Consider the following 27,442-nt stretch of genomic DNA (forward strand, 5'->3'; position numbering starts at 1 on the left):
GTGATCCAGTTTACGGGTCTGATTTTAACACTAACTAGCATGTGATTGAGTTCACGGGCCTGATTCTAACACTAATTAGCATGTGACTGAGTTCACAGGCCTGCTTCTAACACTAATTAGGATATGATCCAGTTCACGGGCCTGATTCTAACACTAATCAAAATGTGATCCAGTTCACGGGCCTGATTCTAACACTAACTAGCACGTGGTTGACTTCACGGGCCTGATTCTAACACTAATTAAATGTGATTGAGTTCACGGGCCTAATTCTAACACTAAGTAAAATGTGATTGAGTTCACGGGCCTGATTCTAAAACTAATCAGGATATGATCCAGTTCACGGGCTTGATTCTAACACTAATTAAAATGTGATCCAGTTCACGGGCCTGATTCTAACACTAACTAGCATGTGATTGAGTTCACGGGCCTGATTCTAACACTAATTAAATGTGATTGAGTTCACGGGCCTAATTATAACACTAAGTAAAATGTGATTGAGTTCACGGGCCTGATTCTAACACTAATTAGGATATGCTCCAGTTCAGGGGGCTGACTCTAACACTAATTAGGATGTGATTAAGATCACAGGCCTCTAATTAGAATTATAGCATTATTATTTATTTCCACAAATCACATTTTCATACAACTCTTTATAGTGAAATGTTACACACATCTATTTTGATTTAAATCGTATCATTGATTATTCATCTATAACTTAGACTTTTGAAATAGTTTATTATACCCCCCGCAACAAGTTGTGGGGGGGGGGTATACTGGAATCGGGTTGTCCGTCTGTCTGTCCGTCCGTCCGTCTGTCCGTCCGTCTGTAGACGCAATGGTTTCCGGGCTCTAAAGCATTATCCTTTCCACCTACCGTCACCATATCATATATATGAACTACCCATGGGATGAAGATGTTCCCTATCGATTTTGGGGTCAAAAGGTCAAAGGTCACGCGCACTGGACATCAAAGTAGCAATATGGTTTCCATTTAAATTCTTTAACGGCTTTTTTCATCGCATGGAGATGCTGTGTTCCTAGATACCTTTTGGATCATAATATTGAAGTTTTACCTATATATTTCCAACACCCTTTAGGAGATTGGGGTAAGCGGGGGGTATTCTTAGTGAGCATTGCTCACAGTACCTCTTGTTTTAACAGTTTTTTGTTTTTTTTTACAATAACTATCGGAAAAGACTAACAAAATTTATGTTCCTATCATGCATAAATCTAAATAAATCATTGATTTTGCAAAATCTGATGACATCATAGGAGGGTGGAATTACTTTAAGTTATGTTTAGTGCTGTGTGTATATAAACATGCACTCATATAATTATATCTTCCCTCTTCCAGGGGGAGACATATTGTATTTGTACTTTCTGTCCGTCCTTCCTTCTGTCACAAAATCTTGTGAACGCTTCTCCACCTATATGGCTTATCAGATAGACTTGAAACTTTGTACAATGCTTCATTGTCATTTACAGATGTGAATATTGTTGGGACGGGAGGATCCAATTGTTTTCCTAAGAGTTATAGTGGATCTAAGAGGGGTGGAAGATGTAAAATAGCTTATGAACTCTTCTCCTCCCATATGGCTTATTGGATAGACTTGAAACTTTGTACAATGCTTAATTGTCATTTGTAGATGTGCATATTGTCGGAATGGGAGGATCCAAAGTTTTTCCTAAAAGATATAGTGGATCTAAAAGGGGTGGAGGATGTTAAAATACCTTGTGAACACTTCTCCTATATGGCTTATCTGATAGACTTGAGAATTTGTACAATGCTTCAATGCCATTTGTAGATGTGTAAGTTGTAGGGACAGGAGGATCCAATTGCTATCCTTAAAGTTAAAGTGGATCTGAGGGGTGTAGGGTATAAAATAGTTTGTGAACGCTTCTCCTCCTATATGGCTTATCAGAGTTCATGTCTATCTTCCTGCCCATGCTTTCTCCTTCATACTATTCAATACATTAAGGGGGATGTTTCCTATATTTTACGAATTAATTGGTTGATTGACAACAAACTTGGTACACTTGTACAGCATATATAAGGAGTAGATGACCCCTATTGATTCTTAGGTCACATGGTCAGTCCACTCTTGACATAGGAAGGTATTGTCTGCTCAATATTTTGAATTGGTGATACTACTATCAATTAAATGAGGCACGGGTATAACCCTTTCAATTTTGCAACTTGGGGGCATATGTGTTTTAGAAACATCTCTTGTGTTGTATTATATGAATTACAGGTTTTAGTGTGCTCAGTTTAGAGAATAGCATAAAAGTATTTGATAATTAAATATCTTGCAGATTGGCAGTTTACTCCATGCACCGACAGGAATGATAAACTGTGATATTCGTAAATGGTGAGCATTTATATTTTTAGCTCACTTGAGCCAAAGGCTCAAGTGAGCTTTTCTGATCAAAATTTGCCCGTTGTCTGTCGTCGTCGGCATCATAAACGTTTTACATTTTCGACTTCTTCTCAAGAACCGCTGGACCAATTTCAACCAAACTTCCCACAAAGCATCCTTGAGTAAAGGGCTTTCAAGTTTGTTCAAAAGAAGGGTCATGTCCCTTTCAAAGGGGAGATAATCACAAAAATGCAAATATAGAGTGGGGTCATTCAAAAATCTTCTAATCAAGAGCCACTCGGCCAGAAAAGCTGAAATTTACATGACAGCTTACTGGCATAGTACAAATTCAAGTTTATTAAAATCATGGCCCATGGGGGTTGGATGGGGCCACAATAGGGGATCAAAGTTTTACATACAAATATATAAGGAAAATGTTTAAAAATCTTCTCAAGAACCACTGATCCAGAAAAACTGATATTTACATGAAAGCTTTCTGACATAATGCAGATTCAAGTTTGTTCAAATCATGGCCCCCGGGTGTTGGATGGGGCCACAATAGGGGATCAAAGTTTTACATACAAATATATAAGGAAAATGTTTAAAAATCTTTTTCTCAAGAACCACTGAGCCAGAAAAGCTAATATTGACATGAAAGCTTCCTGACATATTTCAGATTTCAGTTTGTGAAAATCATGGCTCCCAGGGGTAGGATGGGGTCACATGGGGGATCAAAGTTTTGCATACAAATATATAGGAAAAATCTTTAAATACACATGTATGAGCCAAAGTGACTCAGGTGAGCGATGTGGCCCTTGGGCCTCTTGTTTGTATGTGGTGTGGTAGACAATTTTTAGTTCATCCTAGCTCCTAATTATTCAAATCCATTGTTATTAAATTTGGACCGTTGTATGCTTTACAAAAACTTGAAAAATCAAAGAATATGTTTTGGAGGGATGTAAGTAAATCCTGGAAATGGTTAATATGTCTTTTTGAGAAACAAAAATCTTCTGAACGTATGGTTAATAGTGTTTTATGGTACAATGAAAACATAAAGGTAAATAGAAAAACTTTATATCTGAAAGAATGGTGTGAAAATAATGTATATACAGTTAACTCAATGTTAGATGAGAATGGAGATATCATGAATTATAATCAATTCATGGAAATGTATAAAGTAAAATCTCATTTTTTGGTTTAAGACAAGCATTGAAGAAAGCAATGAGAGATAATGGAATAAACCAGTTTATAAAAGTTCAAGAACCTACTATTCCCATACATATAGCCCCTTTCATATATTTTAAAAGAAACAAGAAAAAACTGTACCAAATTTTTAATCATAGTGAAGAAAAACCTACAGGTCAAAAGAAGTGGGATATACAATTTGATATCTCTCAAGAAGAGTGGAATACAATTAATAAAAATGTTTTTACTATTACAAAGGATACAAAATTACAGTGGCTACAATATCGTATAAATCAAAAAATTTTAGTCACAAATTTATTTTTGTTCAAAATAAAGAAAATAGACAACGATTTATGTTCGTTTTGTGTAAAAGAAAGGGAATCAATAGAGCATGTTTTGTATGACTGTGAAAATGTTGTTTTATTTTGCAAGAATGTGCAGTCATGGTTTAGGGATTTTTTTCCAGTAAATATTGTTGTTGATAAAAAAAACACCTTTTTGCTGGGTAGCTCAGAAAATGAAATGATCAATTTGATTAATTATTATTTAAAGTACTTTGTGTATGGTTGCAAATGTAGAGGCAATCCGCCTTTGTTAAATAACTTTATTACCACTTGGACAAATGTGTACAAAGTAGAAAGGCAGTTAGCATGTAAAAATGATTATGTAGATGTTTTTGAGAAGAAATGGAATACATTTCATAAATTAAAAGATTTATAGATTTTAGATCATCCAGAATATATAATATGTAATTGTATATATTAATTAGCCTATGTATATCATCGGAAGTTATTATCAATGTCATAACAGTACATTTGTTATACATTTAAAACCTTTAGTTTGTGACAACCTATTAGATTAATATTATTTTGTATAGTGTACATATGATAAGCCAGAGTAATTTCATTCCTTTCTAATTCTCTTCCTTTTTTCCTATCTTTGAATGAATGCCTATTAGAGTGGATGTGTGAGTAAATGGTAGATAAAATACCCTGTACCCCCTAGTCAGGTGGGTTTGTAAGGGCATGATGTTAAAACCCTGACTGTCATAATGTGAATAAATGTTGTATGAACCTAAAAAAAAAAAAAAAAAAAAAAAAAAAAAATCCATTGGCCAGGGGTTGTGGGGAAAACATGATATACATCTACATCCTTACTTCTGAAAACAATGTCCACTTCAAAACCATGTATGAACAAGACAACAGTATTTTTCCAGTGAGGAAGAAGACCATGAAAGACACCACCAGTTTATAAAAAAAAATCCGTTCAATAAATATATTAAACTTTACTGCTTTGGGGAAAGTATATTGATATATTGGTAAGAAAGTAATTTTCTAAAGAATCAGCAGCTCACATTTTGATTACTTTGATATGATAGGAATTAGTCAATATATATTTTGGGTATGGATCCAAAATACACATCTTTATGAAGTTGAATGAACATGTTTGCTCAATTTTTACACAAGTAGTGCATCACATAACATATTAAAGCTTTCTAATCCGACTCTTTTATTTTTAGGAACTGGGACACGTTCTAAATATACTCAGGGACAGAATGATGTGCAGCAATTGGCTCGTCATGGGTAGAGATACTCCCATTTAATATTGATACTTTTCATATCCAAGCATGTATATGGCTAGGTTGTATAATGTTTGTTATAATTATCTAAATTATGTCCTTCCTTCCATCTATTGTTCTGTGTGTTGATTTCTCACCACTCTGCAAGAAAGGGCATTCATGTCTATTTCATAGACGATCCTACATGTAGTTGCAATTGAATCATAAATTATTCCCAAAGAGTTCATGATTTCATCATGTTTTGAATATAATATTTTTTCAATATCTATTTTAGATTTTACCAAATACAGAACACTGCAAGGCTTGCAAAATGAAGACCTCAGTAAAAAAAATTCTAAATTATCCACTGTAAGGCTACTTACCAGTAATTCATATCTAGAACTTAAACATATCATCCTTGAAACAATAAAAACTAATTTAATATAGTATATTTATGTATGTTATGCTTTTTCAACCTTTAAATTTTTTAAAGACAGTATAGTTTATTATGATTGCACAATATTTAAAGTTTAAATTTTCATAGAATTTTGTTTGCTATCCAGAATGGCAGCTCACTACCTGCCCCTAGTGATGTTAAAAGAGGCCGTTGTTCTCATTTGTTCCAAAACAGGAATGGCATATGAGGAGGCCAACAGAAGATGCACCTCCACTGACCTCCACTGAGTGTGCACTCACAAAACGAATAAATTATTATTATTTCTTTTGTTTGTAATTGTATATTGTCAACAAGGTCAAAGGCACTTGATCCGATGCCAAACTTTTGCATTTCTTTTGCTTTGTGGTAAATTTTCTTCAGCAACATTAACATTGTTTAAATTGTTTTCTTTGGAGAGTAGACATGTACACATGGATCATTTGTATATTAGAATTATAGCATTGTTTAATTCAACTCATTCTTATCCTAGAGAGGTTATTATATACTGCAGGCAACGACTTGTAAAGGGTATACTGTTTTAACTCACGTGCAAGGCAAGGCAGTATTATGAAACTCTGTAGTTGATAAGGACATATATCACATATCGATATGCATATTTACAGGAAACTCTGATGTATTTTAAATCTGAACGTTAATTTAAAAGTGGGGAGAAATAGCATTGGATGAAAAAAGACACATATGAAGAAAATTATTCCATACGTAAATACTTTTTAGCTCACCTGAGCTGAAAGCTCAAGTGAGCTTTTCTGATCGCCTGTTGTTCATTGTCTGTCCGTGATTAAACATTTTATATTTTCTCCAGAAGCAATGGGCCAATAATAACCAAACTTAGCCAAAAGTATCCTTGGGTAAAGGGCTTTCGAGTTTGTTCAAATGAAGGGCCATGCCCTCTTCAAAGGGGAGATGACCACAAAAATAGGGTGGGTCATTTAATTTTTTTTTATCAAGAACCACTGGGCCAGAAGAGCTAAAATGTACATGAAAGCTTCTTGACATAGTACAGATTCAAGTTTATTGAAATCATGGCCTCCAGGGGTTGTATGGGGCCACAATAGAGAATCAAAGTTTTACATACAATTATTCAGGAAAAATCTTTCAATATGAGCCAAGGTGGCTCAGGTGAGCGATGTGGCCCATGGGCCTCTTGTTCAACATATAGAATAAATACATGTAGTTATGTTGTATTTCCCATGGAACATTGAAACGTTTAATGCGTTTACCAATTAATCACTGAAAGAAAGATAAAATTGTTGTTTCATATGTTTTATGAAAACTTAAAAAATGTTTCATTTCTTTTCATGAAAGACCCCTTAATTACCCAGTAATATATAATCAATTCTTAACAGATTATGTAAATTTGATTTATATTAAGGATGTTTGATCTGATTACCCATCATTATCAATCTGTCTAATATAGCCATCATGTGTTACTATTGCTACGCAATCTTGGAGCATGAGGTAGAATGCGAGCCAGCTCTTTCATAAGTACATGCATCTGGAAAATATATTTCAATGTCAAAGGTTACAACAATGTGATAATGTAATCATTGTATGTCTAAGGTCTTGATAATAAAACTGTTATCTGTTCAACTTTTTCTTCTTAATTAAAATCAAGACTAAGTACCAGAGGAAATTGTGGAAAAAAATGTCTGTCAAATACGTCAAGCTCTTACATGTAGTAGTTGCAGATTCAACTATTTATAGAGATACTGAGTTATGATGCACACAAAAATGGGTCTGGCACAAAAATGTTGATTTAGCTCAAGATGACTGGTAAAGTCTATAACACAGAGAGACCGGGTATTTATTCAATTGTGATTGAATATTGTTAAACGTCCCTCTCGAGAATATTTCACTCACATTGAGACGTCACCACTGCCGGTGAAGGGCTGTAAAATTTAGGCCTATGCTCAGCGCTTATAGCCATTGAGCAGGGAGGGATCTTTATTGTCCCACACCTGCTGTGACACAGGACCTCTGTTTTTGCGGTCTCATCCGAAGGACCGCCCCATTTAATCGCCTCTTACGACAAGCAAGGGGGTACTGAGGATCTATTCTAACCCGAATCCCCACGAGACTATTCAATTGTGCCTGATGATTAAACTAATAATAAACATGTATGGAAAATTTATTATCAGTGAAATACCATACTGTTGTACAGAGACAAAGTTGCATTTTATAGGTTAAGACTGTGTAAGGCTCTACAGGGACTAGGTTAGGATCTACAGGGACTGGGTTATACTCTACAGGGACTAGGTTATGCTCTACAGGGACTAGGTTATGCTCTACAGGGACTAGGTTATGCTCTACAGGGACTGGGTTATGCTCTACAGGGACTAGGTTATGCTCTACAGGGACTAGGTTATACTTTACAGGGACTAGGTTATACTCTAAAGGGACTAGGTTATACTTTACAGGGACTAGGTTATACTTTACAGGGACTAGGTTATACTTTACAGGGACTAGGTTGTGCTCTACAGGGACTAGGTTATGCTCTACAGGGACTAGGTTACACTCTACAGGGACTAGGTTATACTTTACAGGGACTAGGTTATACTCTACAGGGACTAGGTTATACTTTACAGGGACTAGGTTATACTCTACAGGGATTAGGTTATGCTCTACAGGGACTAGGTTATACTTTACAGGGACTAGGTTATGCTCTACAGGGACTAGGTTATACTTTACAGGGACTAGGTTATACTTTACAGGGACTAACTTATGCTCTACAGGGACTAGGTTATGCTCTACAGGGACTAGATTATACTTTACAGGGACTAGGTTATACTCTACAGGGACTAGGTTATACTTTACAGGGACTAGGTTATACTCTACAGGGATTAGGTTATGCTCTACAGGGACTAGGTTATACTTTACAGGGACTAGGTTATGCTCTACAGGGACTAGGTTATGCTCTACAGAGACTAGGTTATACTTTACAGGGACTAGGTTATACTTTACAGGGACTAGGTTATGCTCTACAGGGACTAGGTTATGCTCTACAGGGACTAGATTATACTTTACAGGGACTAGGTTATGCTCTACAGGGACTAGGTTATACTTTACAGGGACTAGGTTATGCTCTACAGAGACTAGGTTATGCTCTACAGGGACTAGGTTATACTTTACAGGGACTAGGTTATGCTCTACAGGGACTAGGTTATACTCTACAGGGACTAGGTTATACTTTACAGGGACTAGGTTATGCTCTACAGGGACTAGGTTATGCTCTACAGGGACTAATCTATGCTCTACAAGGACTGGGTTAGGGTTTACAAGGATTGGATTAGATGCACGTGAACTGGATCATATCCTAATTAGTATTAGAGTCAGGCCCGTGAACTCAATCACATTTTTGATTAGTGTTAGAATCAGGCCCGTGAACTGAATCATATCCTAATTAGTGTTAGAAGCAGGCCCGTTAACTGGATCATATCCTAATTAGCGTTAGAGTTAGGCCCGTGAACTCAATCACATTTTATTTAGTGTTAGAATCAGGCCCGTGAGCTGGATCATATCCTAATTACTATTAGAGTCAGGCCCGTGAACTGGATCATATCCTAATTAGAGGCCCGTGAACTGAATCACATCTTAATCAGTGTTAGAATCAGGCCCGTGAACTCAATCACATGCTAATTAGTGTTAGAGTCAGGCCCGTGAACTGGATCATATCCTAATTAGAGGCCCGTGAACTGAATCACATCTTAATCAGTGTTAGAATTAGGCCCGTGAACTGGATCATATCCTAATTAGTGTTAGAATCAGGCCCGTGAACTCAATCACATCCTAATTAGTGTTAGAGTCAGGCCCGTGAACTGAATCATATCCTAATTAGAGGCCCGTGAACTGAATCACATCTTAATTAGTGTTAAAATTAGGCCCGTGAACTGGATCATATCCTAATTAGTGTTAGAATCAGGCCTGTGAACTCAATCACATCTTAATTAGTGTTAGAGACAGGCCCGTGAACTGGATCATATCCTAATTAGAGACCTGGTAACTGAATCACATCTTAATTAGTGGTAGAATGAGGTCCTTGAACATGATCATATCCTAATTAGTGTTAGAATAAGGCCCGTGAACTCAATCACATCCTAATTAGTGTTAGAGTCGGGCCCGTGAACTGGATCACATCCTAATTAGTGTTAGAGTCAGGCCCGTGAACTGGATCACATCCTAATTAGAGGCCCGTGAACTGAATCACATCTTAATCAGTGTTAGAATTAGGCCCGTGAACTGGATCATATCCCAATAAGTGTTAGAATCAGACCCGTGATCTCAAACACATCCTAATTACTGTTAGAGTCAGGCCCGTGAACTGGATCATATCCTAATTAGAGGCCCATGAACTGAATCACATCTTAATCAGTGTTAGAATTAGGCCCGTGAACTGGATCATATCCCAATTAGTGTTAGAATCAGGCCCGTGAACTCAAACACATCCTAATTACTGTTAGAGTCAGGCCCGTGAACTGGATCATATCCTAATTAGAGGCCCATGAACTGAATCACATCTTAATCAGTGTTAGAATTAGGCCCGTGAACTGGATCATATCCCAATTAGTGTTAGAATCAGGCCCGTGAACTCAAACACATCCTAATTACTGTTAGAGTCAGGCCCGTGAACTGGATCATATCCTAATTAGAGGCCCGTGAACTGAATCACATCTTAATCAGTGTTAGAATCAGGCCCGTGAACTCAATCACATGCTAATTAGTGTTAGAGTCAGGCCCGTGAACTGAATCATATCCTAATTAGAGGCCCGTGAACTGAATCACATCTTAATTAGTGTTAAAATTAGGCCCGTGAACTGGATCATATCCTAATTAGTGTTAGAATCAGGCCCGTGAACTCAATCACATCTTAATTAGTGTTAGAGTCAGGCCCATGAACTGAATCATATCCTAATTAGAGGCCCGTGAACTGAATCACATCTTAATCAGTGTTAGAATCAGGCCCGTGAACTCAATCACATGCTAATTAGTGTTAGAGTCAGGCCCGTGAACTGGATCATATCCTAATTAGAGGCCCGTGAACTGAATCACATCTTAATTAGTGTTAAAATTAGGCCCGTGAACTGGATCATATCCTAATTAGTGTTAGAATCAGGCCTGTGAACTCAATCACATCTTAATTAGTGTTAGAGACAGGCCCGTGAACTGGATCATATCCTAATTAGAGACCTGGTAACTGAATCACATCTTAATTAGTGGTAGAATGAGGTCCTTGAACATGATCATATCCTAATTAGTGTTAGAATAAGGCCCGTGAACTCAATCACATCCTAATTAGTGTTAGAGTCGGGCCCGTGAACTGGATCACATCCTAATTAGTGTTAGAGTCAGGCCCGTGAACTGGATCACATCCTAATTAGAGGCCCGTGAACTGAATCACATCTTAATCAGTGTTAGAATCAGGCCCGTGAACTGGATCATATCCTAGTTAGTGTTAGAATCAGGCCCGTGAACTGAATCACATCCTAATTAGTGTTAGAATTGGGTCCGTGAACTGGGTCACATCCTAATTAGTGTTAGAGTCAGGCCCGTGAACTGGATCACATCCTAATTAGAGGCCCGTGAACTGAATCACATCTTAATCAGTGTTAGAATCAGGCCCGTGAACTGGATCATATCCTAGTTAGTGTTAGAATGAGGCCCGTGAACTCAATCACATCCTAATTAGTGTTAGAATTGGGTCCATGAACTGGGTCACATCCTAATTAGTGTTAGAGTCAGGCCCGTGAACTGGATCACATCCTAATAAGAGGCCCGTGAACTGAATCACATCTTAATTAGTGTTAGAATCAGGTCCGTGAACTGAATCATATTCTAATTAGTGTTAGAATGAGGCCCGTGAACTCAATCACATCCTAATTGCTGTTAGAGTCAGGCCCGTGAACTGAATCATATCCTAATTAGAGACCAGTGCACTGAATCACATCCTAATTAGTGTTAGAATGAGGCCCATGAACTCAATCACATCCTAATTAGTGTTAGAATTAGGCCCGTGAACTCAATCACATCCTAATTAGAGACCCGTGAACTGAATCACATCTTAATTAGTGTTAGAATCAGGTCCGTGAACTGGATCATATCCTAATTAGTGTTAGAATCAGGCCCGTGTACTCAATCACATCCTAATTAGTGTTAGAATTGGGTCCGTGAACTGGGTCACATCCTAATTAGTGTTAGAGTCAACCCCGTGAACTGGGTCATATCCTAATTAGAGGCCAGTGAACTGAATCACATCTTAATTAGTGTTAGAATCAGGTCCGTGAACTGGATCATATCCTAATTAGTGTTAGAATCAGGTTCGTGTACTCAATCACATCCTAATTAGTGTTAGAATCGGGTCCGTGAACTGGATCACATCCTAATTAGTGTTAGAATCAGGCCCGTGAACTCAATCACATCCTAATTAGTGTTAGAGTCAGGCCCGTGAACTGAATCATATCCTAATTAGAGGCCCGTGAACTGAATCACATCTTAATTAGTGTTAGAATTAGGCCCGTGAACTGGATCATATCCCAATTAGTGTTAGAATCAGACCCGTGATCTCAAACACATCCTAATTAGTGTTAGAGTCAGGCCCGTGAACTGGATCATATCCTAATTAGAGGCCCGTGAACTGAATCACATCTTAATTAGTGTTAAAATTAGGCCCGTGAACTGGATCATATCCTAATTAGTGTTAGAATCAGGCCTGTGAACTCAATCACATCTTAATTAGTGTTAGAGACAGGCCCGTGAACTGGATCATATCCTAATTAGAGACCTGGTAACTGAATCACATCTTAATTAGTGGTAGAATGAGGTCCTTGAACATGATCATATCCTAATTAGTGTTAGAATAAGGCCCGTGAACTCAATCACATCCTAATTAGTGTTAGAGTCGGGCCCGTGAACTGGATCACATCCTAATTAGTGTTAGAGTCAGGCCCGTGAACTGGATCACATCCTAATTAGAGGCCCGTGAACTGAATCACATCTTAATCAGTGTTAGAATCAGGCCCGTGAACTGGATCATATCCTAGTTAGTGTTAGAATCAGGCCCGTGAACTGAATCACATCCTAATTAGTGTTAGAATTGGGTCCGTGAACTGGGTCACATCCTAATTAGTGTTAGAGTCAGGCCCGTGAACTGGATCACATCCTAATTAGAGGCCCGTGAACTGAATCACATCTTAATCAGTGTTAGAATCAGGCCCGTGAACTGGATCATATCCTAGTTAGTGTTAGAATGAGGCCCGTGAACTCAATCACATCCTAATTAGTGTTAGAATTGGGTCCATGAACTGGGTCACATCCTAATTAGTGTTAGAGTCAGGCCCGTGAACTGGATCACATCCTAATAAGAGGCCCGTGAACTGAATCACATCTTAATTAGTGTTAGAATCAGGTCCGTGAACTGAATCATATTCTAATTAGTGTTAGAATGAGGCCCGTGAACTCAATCACATCCTAATTGCTGTTAGAGTCAGGCCCGTGAACTGAATCATATCCTAATTAGAGACCAGTGCACTGAATCACATCCTAATTAGTGTTAGAATGAGGCCCATGAACTCAATCACATCCTAATTAGTGTTAGAATTAGGCCCGTGAACTCAATCACATCCTAATTAGAGACCCGTGAACTGAATCACATCTTAATTAGTGTTAGAATCAGGTCCGTGAACTGGATCATATCCTAATTAGTGTTAGAATCAGGCCCGTGTACTCAATCACATCCTAATTAGTGTTAGAATTGGGTCCGTGAACTGGGTCACATCCTAATTAGTGTTAGAGTCAACCCCGTGAACTGGGTCATATCCTAATTAGAGGCCAGTGAACTGAATCACATCTTAATTAGTGTTAGAATCAGGTCCGTGAACTGGATCATATCCTAATTAGTGTTAGAATCAGGTTCGTGTACTCAATCACATCCTAATTAGTGTTAGAATCGGGTCCGTGAACTGGATCACATCCTAATTAGTGTTAGAATCAGGCCCGTGAACTCAATCACATCCTAATTAGTGTTAGAGTCAAGCCTGTGAACTCAATCACATCCTAATTAGTGTTAGAAGCAATCCCGTGAACTCAATCACATCCTAATTAGTGTTAGAGTCAGGCCCGTGAACTGGATCATATCCTAATTAGAGGCCCGTGAACTGAATCTTATCCTAATTAGTATTAAAGTCAGGCCCGGAAACTGAATCACATTTTAATTCGTGTTAGAATCAGGCCCGTGAACAGAGTACAGCATCATATATAGGAAAACGAAAGTAGAAGGTATGACGTATGCAATTTGTGTGTGTTTGAGTGCACAGAGTTTCCGGTCGGATCAGTTCACGGGCTTATAGCCTTTCCCATAATTTAATGGTAGCCGGTTTCGATTTTTTGAATATAGAGTATCAGTTAATTCTTTTATTTCAGTTCTGATTTAGTGTTAAGAATCATTGAATGTTAGTGATAATTTGAAACTTTTCACTAGCATTGATTGATGTAATTGAGCGAATGATTTATTGTGCAATCTTACATATCAGTTCCAGTATCAGTTGCTGTCTGACGTGTTTCATACCGATTGTTAGGCCGTTCTTGGCACACTGATTTTGACTACGGATAACTCCATTTACCTGATCAAGATATAGGGCTCACGGCGGGAGTGACCGGTCGACAGGGAATGCTTACTCCTCCTAGGCACCTGATCCCACCTCTGGTGTATCCAGGGATCCGTGTTTGTCCAACTCTCTATTTTGTATTCTTTATAGGAGTTATGAGATTGATCACTGTTCGTTATCTTCACATTTTCTTCCAATAGTCCTTCCGATTATAACCTGACAGGAAAATTAATAGATCAGCAACTTAAAACAAATGAAATGTGCTTTAGCCACATAATAAAAGGGTCATTGAATTTCTATTGACACTTGTTAGGTTCAATGTTTCTGCATACAACTGATAAGCATGTACGTGTAATAAGTCCACAAACCTAATATTTCAAGTAAAGTATCAACCATTTTGCGTTTCATTTTACTAGATATTGTTACACATGAGCAAATAAGTTTGGCACTAATAAGTAATAAGGACTTAGATTAGCTAACGATGTAAATCTCCTGCATTTATGATTTCAGTAGATGGTTGAATAATGATATTTATGCTAATGTGTAACAGGAATGAAATGTGGACATAAGAACACAAAGCAATATACCAAAATCGTCATTTTATACAAACCTACAATCTCGTGTATTTCTAATAACGATTTTGTCCTTTGGAGGAGGTAAATTCTAATTAAAGCATCAAGACTATTTTTGATTATAAAGTGACCGAGAACGGGAAGAAACTGACTTTTATAGGCCGTAAATTAAAATGATGTGGATTTTAGGTTTAAAGGTATAAATCAGATTGACGGTTGTTGCCACATCTTTGTACACATTGGATGCACGTTATTGTAAATTGTAATCGAGAAGAGCAAACACTTTTAATTTTTATTTTAATCATTCATACACAAAATATAAATTTGAATTCTATGCAGGTTCATCGCAGATGTTTGTGGTAGAGTAAATACAATGTATCTATAAAATAAAAAACCCTGTTGTTTACTAAAATAAGTCTATGTGTGTATTTGTATCTTTTTATGTCAACATCTTAATGAAAATGCTTGATTGTATGCAATAATGTCTAAAAGTGATAAAAATGACTCATAAAATGGATCACAAAACTCAGATAATCAAAGGATATGTTAAATGTAGGTAAATTAGCTTCCATCAAATTTTTAAGTGCCCAATATATATATATATATATATATATATATATATATATATATATATATATATATAAAGAAATAGAATAAACAGTACACAAAGTTAAAAATTTAACGCAAGCGCTTTCATTTTATAATCCTCAGGCGTTACATTTTAAAATAGTTTTTTAGTATTTTAAAATGTAAGGCCTGAGGATTATAAAATGAAAGCGCTTGCGTTAAATTTTTAACTTTGTGTACTGTTTATTCTATTTCTTTTAATATTTTATACCGGAGACTGTGAATTCTTTAAAAACACAATTTGGATATATATATATATATATATATATATATATATATATATATATATGTGTGTGTGTATATATATATATATATATATATATATATATGTATATATATATATATATATATATATATATATATATATATATATAATGCAGGTGGAGTAAATAATTACATTTTTACGTCACACCCAGTGAGTGATGTTTCAAAGAACTAGTTAATCTGGGCAGGTATGATGAATCTATTTCAACAAATGTTATTGAAATAGGAAATGGAATTTGAAATTGTCATTGATTGACCTCTATTAGATATATTTAAAGGGGCATGGACACGATTGGAGATGACAATTTTCAAATTCTATTTTTATTTTTCCATTTTTAATGTTTAGAATGTTTTGATAAGATATTTTTGATGGTGAGCAAAAATTTGAATGTTAGTTGTCGAGGTACATGGGAGATACAGTGCTCACAAATTTTTGTTTTGTAAACAAGCTCGTGCCATGTTTTTGTTTACATACATGTAGGTTAAATATGCTAGTAAAAGTTTCGTTTAAAGCAGATTTTTCAAATTACAAGTTTTGTCTTAACACAATTAAACATTTTCTAGTCTTTGACAAATTTCTTTTTGTGTTAAACATGATATTTTCAATTGAGCAATCTATATGTAAACAAAAAGCATGATACGTGCCTTGTTTAGATAGCAAAGAATTGTGAGTGTTGTATCTCACTTGTAACTCAACAACTGATATTCAAATATTAGGAATACTTCAGTTAAGCATTGTAGGCTATAAAAATGGAAAAATAGAATTTGAAAATTTTCATCTCAAATCGTGTCCATGCCCCTTTAAACATGAAAAACGAGAGAGAGAAAAGACATTTGTGTGAGATAGCATCTTTGTAAAATTAATGAAATTGAAATCAAATACAAACTGCATATCAACAAAGCTAATTCTTATTTTAGTGACCTTAAATCTTTAACGTCCTTCTTTAAAACTAACACGAACCTAGATCGGTATGCATAGTAACTGTTTCATACCTGTATACATAATTATGTTTGATAATTAATTACATTAAAAAAGCCAATCAAATTTTGTACATAAAAACGAAGTTTTTTTCCCCAGTAATCCCGGCCCTTTGCGCATAAACCTGAAAACGAATATGAAAGAATATATTTTTGAATTTCCAATTTTCCAATGTAGAAATACCCCCCCCCCCCTCCCCCAAATGATTTTTTTTATTGTTTTCATCATTTTCAACAAATACATATACACCTTTTACTCACACTCTCATACATATTAAAGAAAGTAATATAAACAATTACATGTATATTATAGTACTTATTGTTAAAAAAAGAAAAGAAATGCTGTTATCATTAATTGAAAAGACATTTCCATTTAGACGATTTCTTTTTGTAAAATATTTGTTCTGTAAATTTTCCCTCCAAAATGTAATTATATAAACATTTCAAACATCATCAAAAACAATATTTACATTCCTTCTTGAATATTGGAATATGTATCTCTTTACTAAGAGGATAATAAAGTTTAAAACCATGTGTTCTTTTCCTGGAAAACTAAAAATAACAGTTTGTACATTAAGGTATTCCATGTATAATGAAAGAATAATGAACAATTTTGAAGGATTTAGATCAACATAAATGTTTATTGTTAAATAATGATGAAAGTGAAGCAGATGAAATTCACATGACTGGTAAATGATTAGAATCCGACCTTTTTGCACTTAAGACTTTTTGGAAGAGTTGTCTGCCCTTTGTAAAAATAAGAAAAATCTAATTTTCTAAAAATGTGTGTGGTCAATGATTGATTTTATTTCATATTTTCATAAAAAGAAAGTGTATGTAACTTTCTATCAAGAGATAATTATGAAAATATAATTTGTTTTTAAAATATCGTAATAAAACATGTTTTTCCCATATACTTCAATGTTAAATTCTAGGTGAACTAAATTAGTCAGTAAACAAAATTTTGAAAATTCCTATGGTAGATTATTTTTATTTGATGAACCCTTCAAAATGATACCATGATTACAAATATTCCACCATCCATTTATTAGATATGAATTATGGTCATTATACATTGAATACCTTAAATCCCATTCTTTTACCAGATTTTTTAAAAGTCCAATCTGATAATTTTGTCCATAGTGTAGAGAGAGAAGGACAATAACAAAAGATATGCTTAATTGTTTCCAGTTCTAGTGCACATACCGAACAAAGTGGAGAGTTTTTAATTTTTGACATACAATGTATGTAGGAGTTTGTTAGTATACCTAATATTCTATGAATAATTCTATAGTTGAACCATATCAGTCCTGAATTTTTTGTTACAGATTTGATGTTTGTATATACATGTTTCCAATTTAAATCTAATTGCAAATTTAAATCGTTAACCCATTTGTTTTCGCAAATAGGTCGATGCTGTGATTTTGATATTAGATAGTCATAAATATTCCTAGAACTTTTTTGTATTTGCATAGAATTTTAATGAATTCGGGTTGATATGGTTAAAAAGTTGTATCATGTATAAGCAGTTTGATATTTGGCCATGAGCGCACAATAGCTTGTTTCAATCCCTCATATGTAGTAAATGGAATCTGAATTGAGTCATCATTTGTGATATTCTGGTAGCTGATAAAGTTTCCATGCTTATCTAATAAATCATATATTATATGAAACCCTTTGTCCATATAACTGTTTGCAAAATATGTATTTATTTTGAATTTTTATTTTATCATTATACCATAGGGGTTCAAACAAAATATGAAAATCTTTCATTTCAAAACTTTCCAAAAATTCCGCGAAGTAAAATAAACTTTCTAGTTTTGCTTTTTGTTTACAATAAACAGGTCCAAAATGGCACAATTTTGTAATGTTACAACCAGTAATTTCAGAAAATAAGCTTATCCAGCTACATGTAGAATTAGTTGCAAAGAGTCTCCTAAACCAAGTTAGTTTGAGAGACTTGATAAATGTTTCTATATTGGTCATTCTACATCCACCATTTTCAAAATCCATTTCTAGTGTTTTTCTAGAAATGTTCTCCCTTTTGTTCCCCCGTATAAATTTGTAAAAAGTTTTTATAAGTTGCTGTATCCACTGTAAACTTGGTTTGGGAAGCGAAATTGACATTACTCCAAATCTCAGGTGGGGATCTCTTTAAAATCTTCAACATTAGACATTTTTGATTTATTCTCCGATCTTGACCGTACTTCTTTATCTTGAAAATAAGTTAGAACAAAGAACTGTGTAACTGGCGTCATTCTGGGAAGTCTGATTCAAGCTGAATATGATTTATAAATTGTACACAAAAACGTTAAGAACCTCATTTCCATTGACCGTTTTCTATTTCATTTTTGGTAGAACTAAAATATGAGGTACAGATACATGTATCATTTCGGAAAGCCTGTTAGGATTAGGTTAACTACTATCTCTAAAGCGTTTACACAAGAAAGAACTATAGATGCTAAGGTTCTATTTTCCAAGCAAGATCGACATTCGTGCTATTGTCTTAGAATTTAGCTTGTGAAATATAATCTTTCACAAAAATCAAAACTTGAACTAAATTTTAATTAATTTTAAAATTGCGTACGCTTAAAATGTTTGCTATGTACTCCGAATGATTGAAAATATCCGAAACAAATGATGTGAGACTGTAGTAAACTTAGTGTTTATAGTTGTTGTTGTATGGGGGCTCACACAGGAACTTAGTGTTTATAGTTGTTGTTGTATGGGGGCTCACACATAGTGTTTATAGTTGTTGTTGTATGGGGGCTCACACAGGGTATTTTATAGTTGTTGTTGTATAGGGGCTCACACAGGGTATTTTATAGTTGTTGTTGTATGGGGGCTCACACAGGGTGTTATCAGATATTGTCCTATGGAAATTTCCCTTCCTGTGACCTTGACCTTTCATCTATAACCAAGGTGTTTGTATATGACATCATTCCCAGGCTGGAAGTTCGATAAAAATCGGTTCAGAACTGTATCTTAGACCCCACACTAGGCTGGTAAAATCAAAGGCACGCACACACACAAACGAACATAAGAAGTGTATAGCTTAACGCTAAACGCTCGGCATTTTGTTGTGAAAGTTGTGGATCTCTCAGATGAGACCTAGAAAACAGAGGTCCTCGGTCGCGACAAGCGTTGACACGATAAAGAATCATCATTGTGACAAGCGTTGACACGATAAAGAATCATTGATATCATTGTGACAAGATAAAGAACAAGTAAAGCTTTTTAAAAAAGCTTGCCGTCTTTAGCAGTAACTCTATAAAGCGAAGTTGAATTATGTCCCTTGTCTTCATTATTGAATTGAGCTAAAATAAATAATCTCACGGACATCATACCTACAAAGCTGTGTCCTGACTCCCATTGTAAAAGTTTGTATTTATGAAGGGTATATGTACTGGAAACCAAAATCACTGTTCCCTGTATTAGCACTGATTTAAGCCTCTATATCAAATGAAACTGAGATTTTCAGTGTGTATATCAAGATATTTATTTTTTAATAAAGTTATGAAACAAAACAAACTAAAAAGATTTAAAATGCTCAAATTTGCATAAAAATTATTCTTGCATATTGTATAGTACAACTGCTTTAGAAATTAACCAGGATAAAAACCTGAGAATATTGTAATAGTTTTGCCAAAAATAATATCATAAAATACATAGAATTTGATGGAAAAGATTAATAATTGTTATTCAAATTTGAGCAATTGTAAGGAAAAAAATATTCTGAAGGAATAGGATAGTTTTAGAACAAATGTGTTGAAAAAAATAAAAACTTTAAGTTTACGTGATACAGACAGTCTAAACTTACAGCAGGGGTAATTTTAAGCAACATAATATGTAATTAAATGTTACTATCCTATTCCTTCTTAAGATTAGCAAAGTTATCAAATGCCACTGATAATACAAACAAAAATGATTGCATTGGAATCACTGATTGTCAATTAAAATTATCCCAAAACACAAGCAATCAAAACAAAAAAACGGCGAGTTTTTCTGTTTGTATGCAAAAATGAAAACATTGCTGTAAATGAAGTAACCATAGAAATGCTTTGTATTGGTTGCTTTTAAAAAAGTAATGTGTCAATTTCATGAATTGCATTTTTCTTTTGTTCGTTTTGTCGATTTTTTAAAGATTGAAAATCTTGAAAAATTGTTAAGTCGTACGAAAATTAGAACACCAGAAAATTATCTCCCTTGCCTTGAAGAGCATTTCAACCAATGAAATAATTGAAAATTTTCACTTCATGCACTTTCTACCAATGAAAAAAGAGAGGAAGTGCAAAGTCCGAAGACTGTAAAACACTTCAATTCTGTATACCGTCTTCCAAGGAAGACAGTAATCATCATTGTGACTAGCGTTGACACGATAAAGAATCATCATTGTGACAAGCGTTGACACGATAAAGAATCATCATTGCGACCATGCATATGTCTGCATTTGTGGCACTTCACCTGTCGGTACGAATGATACATCCTCAAAGGGACGTAAAAATCGTAGTAAAGAACAAAATAAATGATAAATGAATACAAATTTATTTATATAAATACACAAACACAGTTTCTCTCCCCAGGCTGTCCATCTTGATTAGAAGATTCCATCACAGTTTAATATACCTTCCTCTGAAATACAAAGATCAAATTCATGGTTAATTCAAGAATACTATTAGATAACACTTATGATTAGAGCTTCTTGAACAATTATATTTTTTAAAATCCCCCTAATATAAGTTCTACCTTGATTCCGCCGATGCCACCTCCAGATCCGCCACCGATAACTCCTATAGAGGCACCTCCGAAATTTTGCCCTCCAAATCCACCGGAAGCGGCAGCAGCGGCGGCGGCTGCAGCACTTGATCCACCAAATCCACTAGCTCCTGAAGCGGCGGCGGCAGCAGCGGCGGCAGCAGCACTTGATCCACCAAATCCACCGAATCCTGAAGCTCCAGCTGCTGCGGCGGCAGCGGCGGCAGCAGCACTTGATCCACCAAATCCTGAAGATCCTGCGGCGGCGCCTGCAGCAGCACCAGCTCCGGCACCATTGAATCCTATGAACCCGCCTTTAGGATAGAAAGGTCCTGATGGATAGTATTGTTGAGGGTAGGTTGGGTAAATGGGTCCTGGTGGGTAAAAGGGTCCTGGACTAGGATACCATGGAGCAGGGTAGGCGAATCCACCAAATCCTCCCGCAGAAGCACCTGCGCCAGCTGCGGCACCTGCTCCACCAGCGGCGGCGGCGGCAGCAGCGGCGGCGGCAGCTGCTCCACCAAATCCAGAGGCACCAGCTGCTGCACCGGCTGCTGCAGCACCTCCTCCGAATCCTCCTAGACCTCCTGCAGCACCAGCAGCAGCACCAGCAGCAGCGCCAGCACCTCCGAATCCACCGATGGTACCATAATGAAAACGAGGGTAAGGATAATAGCCACCATGAAAAGCACCATCAAAAGCACTACCGACTGCGGCAGCTGCTCCAGCACTAGCATCAACACCACCGCCTCCTAGGAAAAATCCAGGTCCGCTACCTGATGCAGCAGCGGCGGCGGCGGCAGCAGCAGCAGCTCCGGCACCAGCGGCAGCTGCTCCAGCACCAGCAGCACCTCCCCCGCCTCCTCCGAGGAAAATTCCAGATCCTCTACCGCCTCCTCCGCTTTGAAGAATAGCTATTCCACTTCCTCCGGAGCCGCCCTTAGGATAGTAACCATATCCTCCGGGTTTTCCTGCTGCTAAAGCAAGGAGTGCGCACACGGAGATCAAAGCCAGCATCATGGTTTTCTGGTTAAAAGATATTAAGATCAATACTTGAGAGGGAAGAACAAATTTAGTGACATTTTCTCAATACAAAATGAAACTAAAATTAACAAGTTTAGAGCAGTTAGGAATATAATGTTGCTTTTTCTTATTTACAATGTCGTCAAGTTGAATATCATTATACCTCGGTTTGTCTAACTACAAAAATATCAAACAAAATGAAAAAATTCAGAAATGCTGAAAAGCAAGTTATAAGAGGAGAGTAAATTATATTTTTTCTTTAGATTTTAGAAATGTATTCTCAATTGGAATTTTAGAAAGCTATAGTTTAATTCTTTGTGAACACTTTTGTAAACAGGATAAATTGAATTTAATTGTTTATGCAAACACATCCCCGATATTTTTCTTTTTAGAAAGAAAAAGTAAAAAGAGGCATTTGGAAATAGAATATTCAGTTCTTACCTTTACCCAAGCTGATTACCAAGGAAGTATGTATTTGGTCTGAAATCTGGCTCTTTATATACCTTTTCATACACCTAAATTAATGCTTTATTGGTCACTTTTGATGTTGTTGTCAGGTAAAATTGCACTTCATCACTTCCGTGTAAAAATCACCGTGGAATTAGTCAGGCGGAACGACAGTTCAAAGTGACATGTGCAGGGTTTCATACGTGCACGTTCAAAATTTTGAAACATGAAAAATCATGGTTTTGTCAAATTAATTATGTATTTTATTAAGAAAAATCCTGAAACAATTAATTTGAAAATAATTAGTATGATACACAAGGCGATATTTCGTGTTTTCTGTGTTTTCTTTAGATAAAACACGTCCGCTGTGACCTTTCCGTAAAGAAGAAATTCACGTTTATTCTATAATTGAATTTGTACATTAACTTTTCATCATCAGGACAAACAGTGTCAACATTTCTTGTCTTTATCGTCTACAGAAGTCAATTCAATGATTTTAGCATCTTTCATCGTAAATTATTATCCCAGTGATGTTTTAAAATCTTAGATAACCCTCGGTATCATTACAATTTGTCAACAATAAAAACAATGCTTATACACATGCGTATTTTTATTTTCCAATATTAAAATCGATAACTTTTATCACAGTTATTCAATTACTAGAATTTGCTTGATCTATTATTTCGAGGAACCATTACTTTACAAGCTAAAAATTCTTAAACGAATTTGAATGGACTCGTAATTTTCCTGTTAAACTAAACATCACAGATTATGATAACTATTTTGGTACGATTTTATATGTTCGCTTCTTATCATATGGAATGTGTTTAATTTAATAAACCAATGTGCTACATAGGCGGATCCAGGAATTTGTGAAGGGGGGGGGGGGTGAGGTACTAGCACCTGATCTTTTACGTACTTTTTACAACTTCCAAACCTACCCCCATTTATCGTAAATGGTACAAAATCCTGCATCTGAGCATTTCCTGGCACTTTGTTTTAACTTTCAATTTGTCTACTTCTTAAACAAACTTTTGTTACATATACTATTTAAGAATTCTTACATTGTAAGTGATACTTGTATCTGACCAAAATATCGTAAATATATATCAGTGGCCTTATTTATCGTAGAATTAAATGATATACTGGTGTTGATAAATTTGAGTGATGTAAGTATTCACCTTTCATATCATTGAGACACTAAGACTCGTTAAAATTGAAGAACTCTTAAACAGTTTGGTCCGCAAAGGGGGGGGGGGGTAGATAATTATGATAAAAGATGACTATGGTAAGTAATATGGAATATAAAACTTTTGAATGAGTATGACAAAAACTTGGTTTTCTTTTAGTGTGCTTGAATTACTATTGTCTTTTTCAACTTTGACAATTAAAAACAAATCTTGTTGTAGTGGAAACCTTTACATATTCAGACGAAAATTTGGAAGAAATATGTTTACTTAGAGTATAAAAGCTTTGAAACTTAAATTTACTTAAACTTTGATTGACCATAGTTACGTATTGTACAATATGATTAACTGTCACTAAGTAATTTTGTTAAGTGTTTAAAATTAATCTTTTGAATATTTGTGTAAGTAAGTTAGCAGCATTGATTGATTTATATTGAATATGTATCCTTATCAATGAAGATACATAATATATGCACGAGAGTTAAACGTGATGTTTTTTCAGAATTCAGACAAATTAGAAGATGTCTATATTTTTCTCATTTGTAGAACATGTGATCCATAGATCTAATTTTTTCTTTTTTGCTTAGCTCTAGGGGGTTGAATTCGATCGACATTCTCGGATGCCAAAGAGCTGTATGTCCCTCTATTCTAAAGGTCAACTCATGGATCTGAAGGGAAGGCTTGCTGGCGGTCTCTTCTTATCGCGACTTTGTACGTTTACTGTTTATAATTGTAACATTTAACACAAAACTTTAGTCCAAGGAACCTCAATTATATACTGGACTATATTCTCGGCGAAATCAGAGGCGCGTAGTAAAATATCAATTTACATGTACTCCCTTTAAAGATGTTCGCACCTGAGATTTGGAAACATGTCAATTTTTGGGGAAGTGTATGTTTGATTTCTATATTGAAGGAAAATTAGAAAATTAAAAAGAAAAACTGGGGTCGCAATGCTTGTTATTGAGCTACAGTGTTCAAATCATGACCTTTTTGCATTTAAGATTGATTCAAGATTTAAACTTGATTTGTTTGTTGGTGTTAACGCAACACAAATCAATCATTACATAAAATAGATTCATAATTATGTCTTCTAACAATGCAGATTAAAAAAATGTTTAACACTAGTAATGGGAATAAATAATGACCTGATATCAATTAGGAGTAATGTCAATTTCTAAAATTTCACATGATTTTCAAGATATTGTCTTAAACTTTAAAATGGAACAAAACAGTTAGGGCTGAATATCAAATTTTTGAATGATTGGCGAAAATATTGAGTTTATAATACAAAATTTCGAGTAAATAAATTTAAACTTTTTTTTAAAGAATCGGTGTTCCGTTTAGAAAAAAATATATCAACCAAATTGAAAAGTGCAACATTTGAACGAGTTCCAAGTCTCCACTACTTGTACCATAAATGGAGCATAAAGATAGAAAATATATCAAACAGAAACTGTAATATCCGACATATTTAGAAATTTTTCATCTTCCGCCACAAAATATAGTAGATGCCAAACAGTATTGAACCAGTAAACACCTGGTTGTATCATCCGACGCAGGTGTGCTCAAAATCTCAGGACCTAACTTATTTAATAAAAAAAAAATGAAAAATACGAAAAGATTAACAAAACTATGTTAATAATTTTCAATTAGCAAAGGCAATGTGTTCAGCAAATGTTTAAAATCTGCAAGATACTGGTAATTCAGAAAATAGGAAATTATATAAAAGGAAAATTGAATTGAGATAGATACATGTATACCCGGAATTACATATCCGTGTGTTTTAGGGTTTATTAAATATCATCCATTGATTTTGCACTGCTGTGGGAAATAAAATGAGCTTTGATTTCCTGTATCAAACTTGGTTTTAATGAAGGTAATATATATTTTCGGGAAAATCACCACAGTATTGATTCTTCATCGTTTTGAGGATCACAATTGGAGAAAATATAAAATATGTATATATCACATGCAATGGGGAATGCAAATTTGATTATTTTGTCCATTTAGCTAAAATCATCTCGAAGTAAAGATAACATGCATGTCATGATAATTAGAGAATCCCATTGGATGTGAGACAGTTTTTTGATAGTCAAGAAATATTTGTCATATTACGTGATTAATGTCCATGTCTCCACATTACATAACTTCATTGGTATGGTGATAACCTCACCCTGTTAACGCTACATGAGCGTAGTCATCTCAAAGGATATGATGCAATTATTATCTAAATTTCTCTTTGTCCATAAAACCGCATCATTTTCTAAACTATGTACAGGCCACGGAAAGCTAGACACGTCAGGGAAATTCGGACTGAATGATGACACTTACACTTGTCGTTACAGGGACGGAATTATCGTGTTAAACAATTGAATATTTGTCACCAAAGCACAGAGGAGGGACAAAAGTTTGTAAAACACAATGTTAAACACAAATTTGCTCATAGAAAAAAAAAATTACGGGGAAAGTTTAGGCCTACGAGTTCCTGGAATGATGAAACTGCGAAATATTGAGCATACAATAGCGTGTTTAGTATAGGTAAAGCTTGCGAGTAGTATCAAGACCGCCAGTGTGCGCTTGATTATGAAGCTGTTTGGACGCACTAATATATTCTCATTTCTTTTGAAAACATAAAAAACTTGAGGAGGTAAGTTGAATAACGGTTTTATAAATTGTTCTTGACGAACATTAATTCATTTCAATAAAATATTAGTAAATTTTCATTTTGTGTATTTGTATTAGACAGAGCACAGTTGTGATTGATATAAAAGCATGGTTCAGATTTTTTTGGTCTTTATTTTAATGTGTTGGTTTTTTTATTTATTTTTTTTTTTTGGTTTGGTTTTCCCGGGGTATTTTCTGGTACTTAATCAGGTACCTCACTAAGTAACATTTTGTTACATACAGTGTATCAGACGCAGGTGACGATGTACTGGTGCACATTCCAGTCTAGTAGCCATTTTCTAAATAAATCCGTAAATTGTTAAAATAGAGGTAGTACTGTATAGCTGGTTTTTTTTTTTCTGCAGGTCTAAAATTTGGCGATTTGCTGGCTGGCTCTAATCTATGCTAATATTTTTAGCAAAATAAATTTTAGCGGACAAGGAAGAGTTATCTTTCTTGCAAATAATGAAGTTGCGTGCATATTTGGAGAGTGAAATTTTGGCGAAAAGCTATCTAACCGCTAAAATAAGCTAAATTTATCACCCCGCGAAAAAACCCGCTATACAGTATTTCATATGTATAGACAGGGGATGCTTACTACTTCTAGACACCTGATCCCACCTCTCGTATGCCCAAGGCTCCATATTTGCCAAACTCCCCATTTTGTATTCGTTCTAGGAGTTATGAGATTGATCACTGTTCGTTATCCTCACCTTTTCATAGCATTAAAGTTCATAGGTTTGAATAAAAATGCGTTCCATGTCACAT

The 27,442-nt window shown here is 35.4% G+C and overlaps 1 protein-coding gene and 1 long non-coding RNA gene across 2 annotated transcripts; one reads left to right on the top strand and one right to left on the bottom strand.

The window, feature by feature from the left end:
* Nucleotides 1-321: 321 nt before the first annotated feature.
* LOC130055116 (uncharacterized) lies at nucleotides 322-7,197 on the top strand. The gene is made up of 3 exons (XR_008803354.1): nucleotides 322-2,369; nucleotides 5,396-5,469; nucleotides 5,664-7,197. It is a non-coding gene; the product is annotated as an uncharacterized LOC130055116 (long non-coding RNA).
* Nucleotides 7,198-21,124: 13,927 nt separating this feature from the next.
* Nucleotides 21,125-22,874, bottom strand: LOC125650641 (spidroin-1-like). Its single transcript, XM_048879097.2, has 3 exons — nucleotides 22,815-22,874; nucleotides 21,342-22,376; nucleotides 21,125-21,227 (listed from the first exon to the last, which is right to left on the bottom strand). Exons 2-3 carry the CDS (start codon nucleotides 22,368-22,370, stop codon nucleotides 21,213-21,215), a joined length of 1,044 nt encoding a protein of 347 aa, XP_048735054.1. The 5' UTR covers nucleotides 22,371-22,376; nucleotides 22,815-22,874; the 3' UTR covers nucleotides 21,125-21,212.
* Nucleotides 22,875-27,442: the final 4,568 nt, after the last annotated feature.

This window comes from Ostrea edulis, chromosome 5 (assembly GCF_947568905.1).
Source record: "Ostrea edulis chromosome 5, xbOstEdul1.1, whole genome shotgun sequence".
NCBI lineage: Eukaryota > Metazoa > Mollusca > Bivalvia > Ostreida > Ostreidae > Ostrea > Ostrea edulis.

Excerpts from the sequence above, each read along its gene's own strand:
- LOC125650641 (XM_048879097.2), bottom strand. The coding sequence starts at position 22,370 with ATGATGCTGGCTTTGATCTCCGTGTGCGCACTCCTTGCTTTAGCAGCA.